A 17712-nucleotide genomic window follows, 5' to 3' on the forward strand; every position below is an offset into this window, starting at 1 on the left:
TCTTTTTAAGACCCCACAGCCATGTCGACCTCTTCGGGGGTTGACCACGCGGTGATCGGAGGGGTGGTGGCCGTAATCGTCTTCATCCTGCTCTGCCTCCTCATCGTCCTCGGCAGATACCTCATCAGACACAAAGGTCACCTGCTCACACACACCCACGCAGACACATGAACACACACGGGCACACTCATGCATGCATGCATGAGCGTACGCCGAGATACACTTTTATAAATATGGATACATGCGTACCAAGGCTAGATGCCACACGTACAAACATGCATATGCATACAAATGCACCGAATGCACAGAAATGCAAATGCACTCATACGGATTCTAAGCATAAGCCTCACTTATTTTACTCTCAAAGCAGAAAATGAATGAATGGCAATAAGTGAATGTTTATTCATTGCCTTTTAATGCAGTTTGGTCCACACAACTTCCTGTGAGATTAGATTTCCTTACGTCAGCGATTTCAGCAGCATATGGGGGGATTAAAGTGATGCGGTAGAAGCGTTATTGCTTCCTGGCCATGATGTTAGTTAGTTACTCGGTTGCTTATGTGCTCTGTGTGAGTGGGAGACAACAAAACAGTGTTCCTTTGTGTTTCTTTTCACTCGTATTCAGGTCTCAAAAACACCTTTTTAGCACATATGCAAACAAAGCAAATTCAACACGTTTAGGCACCCAGGTGGAGCAGTTGATAAACGCTTGCCCACCCTAACACCACCACCACCACCACCACCGTGCACAATATTCAATCCCCGACTCTGGTGCCTCCAGCTGAATATTGAACACTTGGAGGCCAGTGTTCACAGATGCCAGGTCTTTGAGGGCTCATGTCCGTGTCGCCGCATTAGTGACTCCCTCCAGTTGGTTAAGGCACCTGTGCAGAGGAAGGGTAGGATCTGGGGGATGATAATGTGAAGCTTCACTGTCTGGTGACTAAATGTGTACCAGTTTGCGGGCCAGCAGAGGAGCGAGCAATTACACGGACTGTAGTACATGAAAATGGGTCATTCCCTGTCATTCCGCTGCCATTATGTGGAGAGTAAATGCAGACAGTTCTCACTAATGAAGCACAAACGCAATCGATGGAACAACTCACACTCATAGGATAATATCCAGACAGCTATCCTTCCTAAGGTTTTTACCAAAATTTAAATCACTTTGAAAGTAGGTTGACAAAATAATCTTAACTCAAGTTCCACTTGATTTTTTCCAGAGCTTTCAATGACATCTCACGGATTTCATTGGTGTGAGTTTACTCAGTTGCGATGAGATTTTGGAATTTGAATTTGGAAATTCTGTCATTTCCTAACCAGTGGGCAACTCCAGGTGTGAGAAGCCAATGCTGAAGTGCCTTAAACTTGCATTCTGTCTAATATCCAGCAGGGGGCGACTCCTCTGGTTGCAAAAAGAAGTCTGGTTGTATAGAAGTCTATGAGAAAATGAGCCTACTTCTCACTTGATTTATTACCTCAGTAAACATTGTAAACATGAGTTTATGGTCTCAACCGCTAGTTTCAAGTCTTCGTCAATACAGCATGATGTTCATTTAGTAAATTATGGTCCCATTTAGAGTCAAATAGACCATAAAGCAGGGGATGCTTTAGGGCGTGGCTACCTTGTGATTGACAGGTTGCTACCACGGCGTTGTCCGGTCTGGGAGTCGATGCTGTGCCGTTTTTTTGGCCCGGTGTTTCTGCTGTTCATTCAATCTCTTGTCCATGTCAGGTTGCCATATTGTATACAACCACTTGTTATCACATGACCGAAGTTCCATACCTAGGTCACATGATGTCAACTGAGTCAACTAATTTAAGTCTGTTGGGTGATAAAGACCATGATATGTGGCTTAGAGCTCCAGAAAAAGCTTCTAAGTGGACTTTGAATTAAGATTATTCCGTCAAATCTTCTATTTCCAATATCAAGAATGCACTTTCATGCTCACTTTAAAAGGGAGATATAAACGTAGAAGTATAATCATTATGAGACCAAGACTAGGTTGAAAACATATAGTACATGGCTGGATTGTGTATGGTCAATTGTGGCTGTAAAAGCCGTAATTGAGGACTGTATTCATTTTGAAAGAGCAACGACCAATGGGGAAACCATAACACACGCCGACTTCACCACTCACTCAGTAAGTCAGGGACAGACTTTCACGTTTACAGGGCTGGCCCTCGCTTCCCTGCGGTCCAAAATTATCTAAAAGAAGTCGTGCAGTTGCTCTTTGAATCTTACAACTGTAGAATACAAACCTACTGAAACACGGGACATGGTTTTACTTGGATGACAAAGGCTTGATGGAGCACTTTAAAGGGGACATATCATGAAAAACTTACTTTTTCAGTGCTTGTGCTCATACATTTGGGTATCTGGAGTGTCTACCAACTCACAAACTGTGAAATAAGACAACCCAGTCAGTGTTTTGTGGGCTGCCTAGATCAGAAAACGTGATTCAACAAGCCATTCAGATCTGTCGCCCCTTCCTATGTCACATGCAGGCTCATTAGAATATACCGCCCACAGCTTGAGAACTACCCTTGCAAACGTGCACCATATTTTTCTCCAATCAGAGCAGACTGGGCTTTTTCAGGAGGGGGTCTTAAAGAGACAGGCAGTAAAACGGAGTGTTTCAGACAGAGGGTGAATACAGGGATATTCAGACAGACAGTATGAGAAAACAAATTGTTTTTTACCATTAAAGCATGTAAACATGTTCAAGAAGAGTCCCAAAATACAAGTCTGAACCTGAAAATGAGCATGATGTGTCCCCTTTAAGTACGGATTTGGAGGTCAAAAGACGTCTGTTGGTTAAAATTGGGCTAAAAAGCTTTTTAAATATCTAGATCATACTATATATTTCACTGGGAAGCAGATCCTAACTAAACATTGAAATATAGTCATTGAAATGCTGTGAAAACAAAGGTTATATGTAACCTAGATGTCTAAAAATGTTCACTTTTCAACTGAATTTAAGATGTCCTTGGACCTGCATACTACGGGGTGTCAGGGATTTAACTTGAGTTTTGTCTTTCTTCTGACCCGTCATAACCAAAGTAAAACTTCTCCAAAGACAAATCTTGTATGGTACCCAGATAAACACCTTTTTTATTAGTTGTTCTTGTGACTTTGTGTCTCCTACCGTGCCCACAACCTGAAGACAACTTTAGTAACTCAGCCACATTAAAAGCAAAAAAAAAAGAAGCAGCAAAAGTACCTGAAGTGATAAGTTAGACATCATATTGGAACATCTTGTCACACCACTGTTTATAACTGGCCTTTTGTCATTTTACCGTTCCAATGTTTGACTTTTACTGCCTCAGCAATCTTATTTCTCCTCCCCCTTGTCTCCCTCTCTCCCTCTCTCTCTCACCATCTGTGTCTCTTTGACTCTCTCCTTCCACAGGAACGTATCTGACCCACGAGGCCAAGGGCTCGGACGACGCCCCCGATGCAGACACGGCCATCATCAACGCAGAGGGAGGCCACTCCGGAGCAGAGGACAAGAAGGAGTACTTCATCTAGACAGAGGACGGGGAGCGGTGGAGGAGAAGCTGGAGGACGTGGATTTAGAGGAGATTGGGAGGAGTGAAGGGGGAAAAAGAAAACCTCCATTTTTTTTCACGAAGCTTCAGTTCTTCACTCGGTTGGAGGGACGATGGGAGGGGAGGAACTGTGGGCAGGATAAAGCAACTGGTACTACCCTCTTTGCATTGATACAGGGAAGTGAGATTTTGCACTGACATACGGACGAACTGAAGTTACACACTCAAACACACACACACACACACACACACACATACATACATGAATGAGTCAGTTTTGGGGGAAACTCTTCTCACACAGACTTGAATGCTCGTAGATGTTCAGATTAACAAACAGGAGCCTCCTACTGTACTAACACATCTGAATTATTTCTGAATGACACATTAACACGTTTCTACCCATCGTATCCTACTTCTAACTGTCAGCGCCTCGAAAAAGCAAAATTGTAACTCACATTCCGGCATCCACTGAGCTGATACTTCACTTGTCACACCTCGCCAACCTGTCTCCTCAACATTTAAACCAAACCAGCTCTGTCTTTTTCACTTTTTATTTGTCCTCATTCTTTCCATCTAACAAGGCAGTATCCCTCTGTAAACATCCTAGTGGCAGAGAAATCCATCCAAAGCAAATTATTACTGACAAACATAATCTCCCTCTCTCACAGTTTAATCTTTTCATGCCATCAAACCTCGTCCCTGCGTCATCACAAAAACCCTGGTACAAGCCGTTGAATTTCCCACAGCGCAGAAACCACACGACATGCAACACTCATGCAACGATAGCATTCCCGCCTTGCGTTACCAAGCTGACGGGCTCCAGTATACATATATAAATATATATATATAGAATTATATAGCATTCTTTTTACTTGACAGAAAATGTTTGGTGTGCTGTAAATACACTCTCTCTCTACCTTCTGTCCTTCTTCTATCCCTCTTCTCTTTCTCTCTCATCTCTCCTGTATCTCATACAGTCTGTTACTGCATTACAGTAACTTATATACTCAAAAAAAAAAAAAAGCCTGCCTGTTTTTATTACATGCGTGGAAATGCAGAGTCAAAACTATCAGTATCTGGGAAAAAAAGTATAAAAATAACGACGATGATGTTGCGATGAAAACTAACCTTAACTGCAAATATTTGTATAAGGAATGTTTTCCTTCTTTTCTTTCTTTTTCTTTTATTCCTTTCGAATTTTTGGCTACTCATGAGAGATTTTCTCTTGTCAGTGCCTCAGTGTGTTACTGTCAGTGTTAACAGTTTACAGTGTCTGTCGGTTTGTCAGTCCAGGAGTCCATACATCTGATTTTTCCAACTTGTATTCGAGGTTTTGATGCTGTTTCTTTACTTTTATTTTCCGTGCGCCACATTCAGTGTCGCCATTTGTTTCCCTGCTTTGTCGGCCCTCTGCTCCAAAACACTAAACTGTAGCAAAAAACCTCGGTTCGAACGCAGCTTTCGAAAAGGTATCAAAGTGTTTGGTGGAGTTTTCCTGGAGTAGCACTGCCGCGCCGCACGTGGTCTTCCTCGCTGAAACGTACCGCTCGACTCCGCCATCTTTCTCCCTGCAGCAGACTGCTTGTCTTGGCGAGGCCACCTGGCGCTAAATTCATTGAGTAGTGACATCATGACTTCCTCTTAAGAAGCTGGCACGGTCGCTGCTTCTGGGAGGTGAAAATGTTTGCTTGCTTTCCACTACGGGGCCAAACAGGACTTCCTACATGCATTATGACAGACTTCCTGGCAAAAACCCTTTTCTGTTATTGTTTTTTTCTGTGTGTGTATGGCAGGAATCATTCGCCAGCTTAGCAAAAGGTTCCCATAAATGAACGGTGTTTTATTAAGGTTGGGAGTTCGCCTTGGCGCTGGCAAGCTCCACTTGGCCCGGTCGTGGAAATTGATTGCAATCTAACTAAGAGGCTCTGGGCTCCAGACTGTACACATGCCAAGGTTTGGCTTGGTGGGCAGGGTGCCCGAGCTGGAGTCTGGGCTGCACTAACACTGAAGAAAGTCATTTAGGAATGTAAATGTCCTCTTCCCCCTGCTCCACTCGTCCAATTCTTTCCATTCTTTAATCAATCATCTCGTCTGCGTCCTGATCCACCTTCACCTGGACTCTCCTCCCCTCATCGCTCCTTCCCCCCCTCCGTCTCCCGCCTCCCATTTCTGATCGATGTCCGGTTCTCCTCGCTGGTCTCCCTCTCATTCAGGAGTCCATAGACGTACAGTAGAAGTAGCGTCTCTCGGTTTTTGCTGGCGTGCGCTGATGGCTCTCTGTGGCACTTTTTGTTAGTGTTTTGGAGAGGAATCCATTTGCTGTTGTCAGTCTACCCGTAGACAGTTAATGTCTGTGATAGTTTTTTGTACACCCTTCTTGGGAACGTTCAGGGATTGTGCTTTTCGTACCTTTCCCCGCATGGAGAGGCAAAGTCCCGCCCCTTCCGGTGTGTCCCCCATGGGACTTTATAATGGGAAAAAATATGTACGGTAGTCAACGGCGAGGAACAAATCATTTTTTGATACCATTTGAATTGTGGCATGAATCACACATATGATGTTTGTCAATTTAAAAGGTCATTTTGCGAGTCAAGAAAGTCCCAGTTTGTTGTAGTTTTGTGTGAAACCGCTTAGTGAACTACATCTCTTCGCACAATATACGTCACCAACACTAGCTAGCTAGCTAACGTAACTATGTTCCACACACACAGATGAAATGTTATCTTACCTGATGTGTTTGATCCGGTGACTCCTGGTATTTTTATCGGGCGGGAAGTGAATAAACGAGCAAACTTGCTGGTGTGAGTACATCCCAGTACGAAACACTTTGGCTATGTTCCATACTTTTTCTTTTTACTTTTAGTACATACTGCAGCTGTCCTTACAAAGTACGTACTGTTGCATGCAGCGTACAATTGGGACGCACTACTTTTGTCATAACATTGCGCATTGAACTTTGACCCTCTTGCTCATATATCCGCTAAATTGTGGGTCAGAATAGACAGAAAAGCATGCTGGCTTGCATACTACAGTAGAACATCCTGGTATTTTTGATATACTGCATTTGACATGCTATTTATTGGGACATACTGAGTCTTTTCCTGGCATACTAAATAGTATGGTAGTATGGGTAATGGATTGCAGAGACAGGCATCGTAGCTTCAGCGAGAGAGTGGGTGAGCAGTCTTTCTAGTTATGTATTTTCACAACCTTATACTTTAGCAGTTTTACGACAAACTTTGACTTTCTTGACTTGCAAAATAATCTTTTAAATTGCCAAACATCATATGTGTAATTCATGGTCGCAATTCAAACAGAATCAAAAATCTATTTTTTCGCCGTTAACTACTATAAATCTTTTTTCGGAAGGGGAAGGACTTTACCTCTCTGTTGTCGTTAACTGCTACCTAGCGAGCTGCTTTGAAAGCAAGTGGCCCGGCTAGTGTGTCTATAAGCTAGCTATACCACAAAGGGTGACGTGACCTGAAGCAGGGTCAGCTGTTGTGTGTGTTTTTTTTTCTTTTCTTCCTAGAGCTCTCGCTTGGAATTTTAGGGTGATGCTAGTGTAAACTTGGCTTAAACAGTGTTCTATCGGAGACTGTTTGGACGTGGTGCACCAGACAACTTTAAACAAACCGAGATGAATATCTGGAAGAATTCAGAACACTGTTTATTCCCACGTTTGCTCCGCAGCTGTTCACAGTGTTCGGTGTCTGCAGACCAGAGGATGGGCTTTGTCTCACAGAGCTTATTGTCCACTTTGAAGAGTAACCTTTTTGATTTGTATTTAACCCCAAGTCGAATTCTGCTCAGTGAATGGTGAAAAAGAATACCTGCCTCATACTCAACAAAAGTGTAGTGTCTTTAAAAACTAATGGACCTGTATTTGCCTGTAATTTATCGTCCTGTCCTTCGTCTTAGTTAGTGTGCTAGCATGTAGCTTGCATGAGAAAAGGTTGGAAATGTAGATAGTGTTGGAGATGACGAGTGCCGACAAGCATCTCTCCTGAGACGAGCGCGGCGGTCTGCCCTGCTGACCTCTGATCTGCAAACATAGACCGCGTCCCGGTTAGACCCGTCTGTACCTCCTCAACACAGCAGTCCTCGGGATAATACTGATGGAGTAGGGCTCATTCTGCTTTCCCCCCACCACTGCTGCTGATGCAGGGGTATGCTGGCGTCGAATTGTGGCGTCTAATTCATATTTCATTGCATCAGTGCAGTAATGACAAGCTGTCACCAGATGCCGGCAAACAGCAGCTTTTCTTTGCCCTCTCGAGTCAGACCGAGCTGTCCTTCCTCACCACTCACCAACTCCTCTTCAGGCAGACGCACACTAGCTGCCAGTCATCTTTTTATTTTTGTAGTACAAACAAAATTGATTTTTACATTATGTTTTGTAAAAGGTGTGCATAATCTTAAATGTATTACTTTCAGTTCGATTGATAATCATTTTCTTTTTCTTTTTGGTTTGAATTAGATTTTTCCAAATCTTGAATGTTAGAAATTTCTTTTTTTTTCGCATTTTATTGTTTCAACAACCATTTTTTTCTATAATTTCATGTACAGTATATAGTGTTGCCTTTACTGGATACTCATACACACTTTGCACACACACTTTGGGTACATGCACATCCACACACATTTGTGCATATGCACGGCAGGCATGGTGTCTGTGACTATGGTGTATTTGTGCATATGTGTGTGTACGTGTGTTTTGTGTATGAGTGTGAGGTGTGTATTAATCGACCCCAAACAGACTCCGGAGACACTCTTTATGTGTGTTGCATTCACAAAAATGTTATTATTTCGGTGACTAAAACGGCATCTTTGTTTTTAAACTCATTATTTTGGATGACAAGTCTTCCTTTTTGAATAAATATCCATATCACATGAGAATAGTGCTGTCATGTATGTTAATTTGTACTATGGCTGATGATGTCATCAAGGCGAGACCCAACCGCATGCTGTGGTGGGTTTGTGTCTGTTGGATGTTCATACAGTATTTGTTTTCTTTGTTTGTTTTTTTTGTTAAAATACCAGTTCAGTTGTTGACTTCAATAAACATGCATTTGGGTTAATTTCACATGTCTCGTCGTTGGTTCTTCATGTTCAGAAACTTTCAATATCAGATCTGATCCCGAATGCTGAAATGTTGGTCCAGACGGTGATCCGTTTTCTGCCTGGGTTGGTCCTTTTCTTGTTGAGGTTCATCGCAGTTTACTACACCGCTTCAGGAAAATGGCCAACCAGGCATTTCCTCAAACAACTACATAGTTCTCAAGAAAAAATTAGGAGTGTTTCACTCGGTAAAGAAACTCTGTGTTGGTGATGTTGAAGTCAATAATCAGGTGGGTGAGTCGTCAAATTAAATAAAAAAAACAATGAGTGTCCAGCTTACTTTTGAATGAAGTCCTTGGTATTAGTTGGCAGTCTGAAGAACATCCAAGGCACACTGATTATGAGTTAATAATCCTTTATTAATACATGCAGAACCAAAGACTTGTTGAGTTGAAACACATTGGTCATCCATGTATTAATAAAGGATTTTTAACTCCCAATCAGATGCCTCGGATGACTTCCTTCAAATGTCATCGTTCATTGCAACTAAAAAGTTCTGTTCCAAAATCAATGTTTGTTTGTTTTTTAATAAAGCTCACTTTAAATATGCACATCAATATCACCCAAATCTTTGTATTAATAATTTTGTATCGTATAAACAAGGACTTATTTGACAAGGACTTTTTGTAAATGGCTTTTGAACTTTCTTTAATATTTTGTAACATCCTGATTTTTCAAAGGGTAAGTATCTTCCTTTTCATGAAGCATTGTTTCCTTAGTTACTATGTACAAAAGTTTGGAACATTACCATTTCAATAAATAATAGATTTGATAAAATAATTCACACAACTTGTTATCACTGAATGTGAGACTATAATTATCAACAGGTTCTAAAAAGCCATAAGCAGTTAAAGAAAATGTCCAACAGAGGGCAGTACAGTGCAATAATTCAATAATTCAATAGTTCTATGTTTATATACGTTTGGTTGGTTGGTTATAAAATTAGGAAAACCACCAACTGAGTTTCAATCTTAATTCAGTCGAATTACATTTCTAATTGGCAGTCGTCTTTATCTCATTATTTCTAAAATTAATGATCAAATAATGCTTTCTTTCTCTCACAGACAAATGTGCTTTCTTTCTTTCTTTCTTTCTCTCTCTCTCATTGGCTTCCTTTTATCCCTCCTATCTCCTCCCTGCCTCCAGCCCTTCAGTATGGACTATGGTTTGGGGGAACATTGTTACCACATGTTGATACTGGTCTGAAGGTTAATAATCAGACCTATGCTAATTACACGGCAAATGGTTGTAATTCACACACAGATGGATATCCATAACTCTGTCCATCTGTCTGAGGATAAAGGACTTGTTTTTGCTCAACTTGCTCTTAATAACTTATGTCCTGTTGTTAAGACTTAATCAGTTTTCACCAAACTAATGTGATCTAGTTAAGACTTGTTAATGTAAGAGCTAAAAGTGTGCAGCGTCATGGCTGACCTCTTTGGAGTGAATAGCACAGTTTGCAATAGAATACTTACTTCACCAAATAAATGTTCTGCAACATAATGCTATATTTGAACACTGTTAGCTCACGTATCTGTAAGAATATAAAGGCTCGTATAGCTTCTGATATTTTTTAACATTTTTGGAAAATTGTTTATCTGACCTCAAGCTTCCCTGAAAAGAAGTCACTTTAAACACACAACATGCCGGAGAGTAAGTTCCTACTAACAAATGATGGAAATAACAGAATTATAGCAAAATATCACTCAAAATTCATATACTGTGATGAGGTCATTATAGTTATTAGTTTAGTCCATACAGTATGACGCAACTCCTGTTACAGGAATAGGCTGTAATGGAATTATTACCGGAATGGAAATGTTACATAAGGTTAGTGTCACTGCAGGTACTCTAGTAGCAGCCATACTGTGAGCTGAATAGCAATATAATAATGGTATTATACAGCAGATCAAACATAAAAACAAAAAGTCACAGTGACAGTGAGTCAAAGGCAAATATTTTATTTGAGATAATAATATTTGTTATAATGAGAATAAAGGTAAACTTAGTGATCCAACAGTGTAGAGAACAGTAACACTACAAATTCAAAAGGAAACATTAAAATCGAAACCCAAATGATTTGGGTCTGATGTTACTTTCATATTGACTGACAGGTCTGTCATATAGACAGAGAGTTAGAGTAGACAACAAAGGCTATTCATGTTTTCAGAATTTGTCTATGACTGTGAATATTCACGACTTAATAAACAAATGTGAAAAGTTTTTTGTTTGTAATGTATTTTAGAAACATAACATAAATATAAACATAATAAACATAAAACAAAAATCAATAAATCAAATGCTCTGGAAAAAAAACCTGTTTAAAATCCGGTAGTGGCTGTCAGGACTGTAATAACCCGTCCAATCATTTCATACAGGTTACCTGTCTGTCTACCTGCGCGTCTACCTGCGCGCATTCTGCCCGTGCACTCATTGCGCATGACCGGAGTACTACAGAAGCTGCTAACTTGACAGCTGTGAGTACAAACCGTAGCCATGTTCGTTGTTTATGTTCATTTGGCGACTTTCTCGCTAGATTTAGCGACTTTTGGAGCTCGTGCTGCTCTCTACTTTCATTGGAGAAGAGTTGGCACCACTGGGCTGCATGGGGTTCTTTCGTTTGGATCATTTTAAAATCTAGCGTACTCTCGTTTCTCCAACGTTACTGACCCAAAGCTTTTTCATTCAAATGTTTCTCAATGGGGACATCAGATGACATCATCTTTCTCCAGCTCTTTCCACCTAAAACCAGTGTGAGAAAAGCAAGGATGAAGACTGATATGCAGAGATATGTAACAACAGTGGTGCAAAATAACCTTTAGTACATTTACTCAAGTACTGTACTTAAGTACAATTTTGAGGTATTTGTACTTTACTTGAGTATTTCCATTTTATACTATTTTATACTTCTACTCCACTACATTTCAGAGGGAAATATTGTATTTTTTATTTCACTGCATTTATTTTACAGCTGTAGATACTTTGATTTTACAAACAAAACGTGATAAACTTATTAAATATGATGCATTGTTGAATATTAAAAGCCCGCATCCCTATAAAGAGCCCCTGAAGTCCCCCCACAAATGTTTTTTTTTTTTTTTTTTTTATCTTTTAGCATACGATAATAATGTATTATCTTGTGTAGGATATGAGAGAGATATATAATCCGTCGAGACCTTGAAGTTTCCATAATTAAACACTCTGAAATTCATTTTGCATATTGAGGACTTTTACTTTTGATACTTTAAGTACATTTTGCTGCTAATACTCATGTACTTTTACTCAAGTAGAATTTTGAATGCAGCACTTTTACTTGTAACAGAGTCTCTTTTTTTACAGAGTGGTATTGTTACTTTTACTTGAGTAAAGGATCTGACTACTTTTTCCCCAACTGTGTGAAAATAATAAATAAAAAGGGTTCTAACTTTGGTAGAAAATGTTGCGTTCACGTACAGGACCCTGTTACTCATAGCAACAAGCTGATTGAAAAAAAGAGAAGGTTTTAAGACATGAATTTACATTATTATTGCTTGTGAGCACAAAGTGAGTAAAATGGGATGCTCGAAAGCGAGTGAAACTATGTGAGAATATATGCCTAAAATCTACATGACCATTTTGTAACTTTTATTTAAATATTATAAAATACCTGCTACAGAATACTCTGTGCTAAAGGTGCACTCTGAGTTTAAAGCACTTGATGATTTTTAATATTTAAAGCGCAGTTCTCGGTGCGGCCGCTGGAGCGCCTCCTCCTCCTCCTCCTCCTCCTCCTCTCTGTGGAGTCCAAAACGGAGATTTGGAGCGGTGGAGGAGGTGGAGGAGGAAGAGGAGGAGGGAGGGGGTGTGTGCTACTGATTGTATGAGAGGAGGGGGGGCAGAGAGAGAGAGAGAGGGAGATAGAGAGATAGAGAGAGAGAGAGAGAGAGAGAGAGAGAAAAGAGGGAGAGAGGAATTCAGTCCTGTTTAAATGGAAATCTAAAGCGCAGAGAGGAAAAGGGACGCAGACAGAGAAACCAAAGAGAGAGAGAACAGACAATAAAAAGTGGAGACATTGATTTTACGCACGGGGAAAAAAACAGGGGAAACGAGTAGAAGAAAGGAAAGGAAAGGAGGAGAGAGGAAGAGAGGGGTTTTGTTTTCCTCTAAATGTGTCTTCTTTCACTCTCATGACTCAAAGAGGATTCCAGTTAGATTGATCCGCTCGGGAGGAATTGATGGTGTCTTTTGGGGGATTCAGATCCGAGGGGAGGAATCTGAAGCTCGGCTGAACCATGCCAGCCCTGTGGATCCTAACTTTGGCCATCACTTTAAACCAAGGTAAAGAGATGTCTAAACACACTCTGTCTCAACTGGGAAACTTTCTTTTTTATCAATACCTCTTCCCTTCTTTTACCCGGCTGTGTGTGTCCGGGCGTCTGTGCGCTTTTCTGGGTGTCTTTCTTTCTGTCTGTCTGTGCTTGTGTGTGTGTGTGTGTGTGTGCGTCTACATGTCTGGACAATGTGTAAATGTGTTATGTTGCCATAGATTTGTGCTGCCCTGGACATCATCATTACATCCCAACAGGCGCTGAAGAGGGGACAGAGTCGTGGTGGGGTGTTCAGGGTCTTTGGGAATCAAAAAAGAGACGGTCCAGACGCGTTGCGTTCATTTCTCTTCAATTTACTCGTTTATGTGAGAGAGATGTGGAGCATCTGCACACGGCATTGCTTTTTGACGTGACCTTTGAAACGCATGAATAGATAGATTTGGGTGACACAAACAAAACGCAGTGTGGGTCAAAGGAGGATGAGTTGCAAGCACGCGCACACGCACTCTCACACACACACACACACACACAAACACACCGACACACACACTGCGCATAGCCTGCCAGCCCGGGGATGATTGATGAGGCGAGGATCCAATGCACAGTCTGGTCACCGGGCTTTAACATGAGTCACACTGGATCAATTTCCAACACACACGCATACATACACACGCACACATGCACACACACACGTGCGCGCACACATAGGAGACGCACGCGCCAGGCACGTGCATTCCTTCAATCTCAGTAAGTGTGTGTGTGAGAGAGAGAGAGAGAGAGAGAGAGAGAGAGAGAGTGGAGACCAGCACGAGTGTCCCTCGAGAGAGAAAGTCTGTGTGTGTGTGTGTGTGCGTGTCTGGTGTGTGTCTGTTGTGTGTCTGGTGTATGTGTGCGTGTGTGCGTGCGTGAGAGAGAGATATATAATAGAGACCATGAGCGTCCTCCTCTTAGCATGCAGGTAGAGTCTCGCGTGCTCGTGCCCGTGCGCGCGGCCCCGCTGCAAACGTGCAGGTGCCAAGAAAAATTCATATTTTACCATAAAGACGGAGACATATTCACTGGACTGGAGGAGAGCCCCATTACTAATATTAATGTCCCTATTTATCGATCACCTTGATAGATTGCCCTCTCGCTCTCTCTCTCTCTACACACACACACACACACACACACACACACACACACACACACACACACACACAGCAAGAGAGAGGATGAGTGTGCGTTTGTGTTTGAGGGCAGTCAGGGCTCCAAAGACAGAGGTGATTAATTGAGGTGGCCTGATGTGAACAGTTCAACTGTGTGTGAGAGTGTGAGTGTGCGTGTGCTTGTGTGTGTGTGTGTGTGTGTACCTGCTTTAGCACCTGGGTCCCTGGTGCCGCAGGCCGCTGGTGTGATAAACCACAGACGGTGATCTGCCCAGACAGACAGTCGGAGGAGCTCCCAGGCTGGAGCAGAGCTGACCACCTAGAATAGAATAGAATAGAATAGACTAGATTATTATAATACAATAAGATTGAATAGAGCGATACACATGGTGGAAATATATCTGCAAAAAGTCTGATCGTCCTGGATTGATAAATGAATGCATTTGTCTTTCGATTACAATCCGATTCGATCGTTTTTGATAATCAATCAATGTTCTAAGGAGCTCCGATTAATTAGGGCTAAAGCTACTGAGTGTATTGGCTGTATAGCCGGATGGAAGGGTAGAGTAGAGAGGGTAAAGTAGATTAGGAGAGTTTGATTGTTCTCGCTATAGAGAATCAAACAGAACAAAACGAAGCAGAGCAGAAAGAGAATACCGAAAAAGAGCAGGAGAGAACAGAAGAAACAGAACAAAATAGAGAGAGAACGGAACAGTAAAGGAAGAGAAGAACATAAATGAACAAAGCACAAACAGAAGAGGGCAGAAAAACAAAACAGAGGCAGAACCCCGACAGAAAACACGAGCAGAGAACCAACAGAGGAGATCAGAAACACAGAACGGAGCAGAGCGGCAGATCAGTGTCTCCAGCTGAGCCAGTGTAAGCCTGTAAATGTGATCAGAGTGAATCCGTCCCCTACATGCAGCAGCTGCAGACTAATGTGTGTTTAGCCTGTTTTGGGGTCTTCCAGGTGTCTTCTGTATGCTCTCCTCTTACTGTCTCTGCCTCTGAGCAGCCTGATTTACTGCTCGGTACCAGCGGTGGGCCTGGCTTCCTAACGCAGGCCGACTACATCTCCGTGTGGTTGACCGCGCGTCTGCGGCCCTCTGTAATTACCGCTCTGCCCTGTATGTGTATATGTGTGTGTGGGTCCGATGCAGCGTGTTGCAGCTGTGATCCGACGCTGTGCTGCCAGCGCCGCTCTGGCCACAGGCGAGGAAGCCTGTATCTCAGAGTCGATTCTTGAACAGCACTTTTGCTTGAGCTGAACATTTTTGCAGCCTGATCATGCAAGCGAAGCAAGCAAAGCAATTCTTGCACTGCAAGCACCTGTCCCATCTCTCTCCTCTCTCTCTTTCACACTCACACACATAGATTTTCTTTTTCTCCCTTTTCTCCCCCTTCCTCCTCCTCCTCCTCCTCCTCCTTCCACTCGTTTCTCCCGTCACAAGAATAGAGCAGAGGCGCAGATGTAAAGAGACAGGCCAAAAGACAGAGAGATGGAGGCAGAGAGAGACGAAGAAAGGAAGAGACAGCGGGGTTCAGTCCTAATCTGTTGACAAGAGGGGATGTTTGAGGATAAACAGAGGCAGAGCAGGAGCGCTCAGGAAGCAGAGAGAGAGAGAGAGAAAGAGAAAGAGGAGGCCCTATTGGCTTGAGTCCCTTCTTCAACAGCAACCCAGCTGGACCATCAATGTTTGATGGTTTACATCAGCACAGGTTTACACCAAAATGGGCTCCAGGGGTATTGAGGGATCCTCAGAAAGGTCTCTTAAGATGTATCAAGAAGTCAAAAGCAACTTTCTTTTTAAATTCTTGAAAACGTTTCACCTCTCATCCGAAACATCTTCAAGTTGCCTTTGACCGACTGAGCACTTTTAGATATATACCAGTCCGTGACCTGGATGACCGAGAGACTTCACACACCACCAAAATGGTTTATTCCACTAGTACAGCGACAGATTGTCTTTGATCGTTAGTTTCAAACTCTCCACTGTTACGCCCTCAAACAGTTGTGTAATTCCTTTCTGAATCATCTAACTACAAAAATACTCTCAGATGGGGGTTTGTGGGTTAACTCAGAACAGTTTTGGCATTTACAGCATGTATAGATTTGGAAAAATGCACCACAGCTCAACAAGCATGTTTCTAATCTCTGTGTAATGAGCCACTACTTTATTCAACCTATATTATAGGACATATAAGTGTCTATATTAGAAGACATGGGAGATTATATAATTTCCAACTAGTGATTTTGTAGGGGATACCCACTATTGCATGGGCGGATTAATCAGTTTTTTGTTTTTTCGGCCCCACGTTGGCCCCTGTTGACATCTCCTCCCACCACCAACACCAACCTCTCTGTGCATTATGTATGCACCCTGAGGCTTTTAAGTAGTCAAATTAAAATGATATGAGCCATTGGAGCGTAATGTACCTTTTGTACACCACAGTTTTAAATAGGGCACTTCCTTAAGGTCAAGTTTAAGCCAGTAGGCTACCTCCGGGGCTGAGAAGTGAAGCCAATGCTGAAGTGCCTTAAACTTACATTCTTTCTAACAGCCAGCAGGGGGCGACTCCTCTGGTTGCTAAAAGAAGTCTGATTGTATAGAAGTCTATGAGAAAATGAGCCTACTTCTCACTTGATTTATTACCTCAGTAAACATTGTTAACATGAGTTTATGGTCTCAATGACTAGTTTCAAGTCTTCTTCAATACAGCATGATGTTCATTTAGTAAATTATTGTTCCATTTAGAGTCAGATAGACTATAAAGCAGGGGATGCTTTAGGGTGTGTCTACCTTGAGATTGACAGGTCACTACCATAGCGTTGTCCGGTCTGGGAGTTGTCCGTGTTTTCGTCTTAAAACTTTAACCCTTTCACAGTGTGTTTTCAGTTCATGAAAGTTAATATTATCATTTTGGTCGCCTAAGAGTGACTTATTCAGCATTCGGTTGTACTTGTAACTTAAATTGCAACTTCATATTTAATTTCCTCGCTAGTGCCTTAAACATCATGCCCCTACCAATGCAGCCCCCTGCATTGTTTTAAAGGGGATGTATCAGGAAAAACTCACTTTTTCAGTACTTGTGCTCATACAGTTGGGTATCTAGAGGGCCTACCAACCCACAAACTGTGAAATAAGACAACCCAGTCAATTTTTTTTGGGATCAGAAAACGTGATTCAACAAGCCATTCAGATCTGGCTCCCCTTCTTCTGTCACATGCAGGCTCACTAGAATATATCACCCACAGCTTAAGAACTACCTTTGCAAAGTGGTTTCAGAGGGTGAATTCAGGTATATTCAGTATTGTATGTAGTGAGCAGTATGTAGTACATGTAAACATGTTCTAGTAGAAATCCAAAATACAAGTATGAACCTGAAAATGAGCATGATGTGTCCCCTTTAATGCAGAGCTGTTTTTGGCCTGAACCTCAAAAATCAGGACCTGTTCCAATTCAGCCGAGTTGCACAGCAGTTTGTGAAATTGTCACCAAATTTAATATATTGATTCATGTACATAGACATGAATTTCACATTTTATTCGTGATGGTCAGCACAAAATCACATCTAATGTAATCC

General features: G+C 41.9%; 2 protein-coding genes across 5 annotated transcripts in view; both read left to right on the forward strand.

Annotated features, from left to right (window-relative positions):
* The window catches only part of cadm3 (cell adhesion molecule 3), a 109560-nt gene extending 100923 nt beyond the window's left edge, over nt 1-8637 (forward strand). For all 3 annotated transcript variants that reach the window (XM_037786501.1, XM_037786502.1, XM_037786503.1), the window contains 2 exons: nt 11-136; nt 3413-8637. In XM_037786501.1, the coding sequence (XP_037642429.1) occupies nt 11-136; nt 3413-3531 (245 nt within the window). In that variant the 3' untranslated portion in view covers nt 3532-8637. The remainder of the gene's footprint in view (nt 1-10; nt 137-3412) is intronic.
* A 3947-nt stretch (nt 8638-12584) lies between these two features.
* The window catches only part of kirrel1b (kirre like nephrin family adhesion molecule 1b), a 96177-nt gene continuing 91049 nt past the window's right edge, over nt 12585-17712 (forward strand). For both annotated transcript variants that reach the window (XM_037787571.1, XM_037787573.1), the window contains exon 1: nt 12585-12992. In XM_037787571.1, coding sequence (XP_037643499.1) covers nt 12947-12992 — 46 coding nt within the window. In that variant the 5' untranslated portion in view covers nt 12585-12946. The remainder of the gene's footprint in view (nt 12993-17712) is intronic.

The sequence above is a fragment of the Sebastes umbrosus genome, chromosome 12 (genome assembly GCF_015220745.1).
Source record: "Sebastes umbrosus isolate fSebUmb1 chromosome 12, fSebUmb1.pri, whole genome shotgun sequence".
In the NCBI taxonomy this organism is placed as follows: Eukaryota; Metazoa; Chordata; class Actinopteri; order Perciformes; family Sebastidae; genus Sebastes; species Sebastes umbrosus.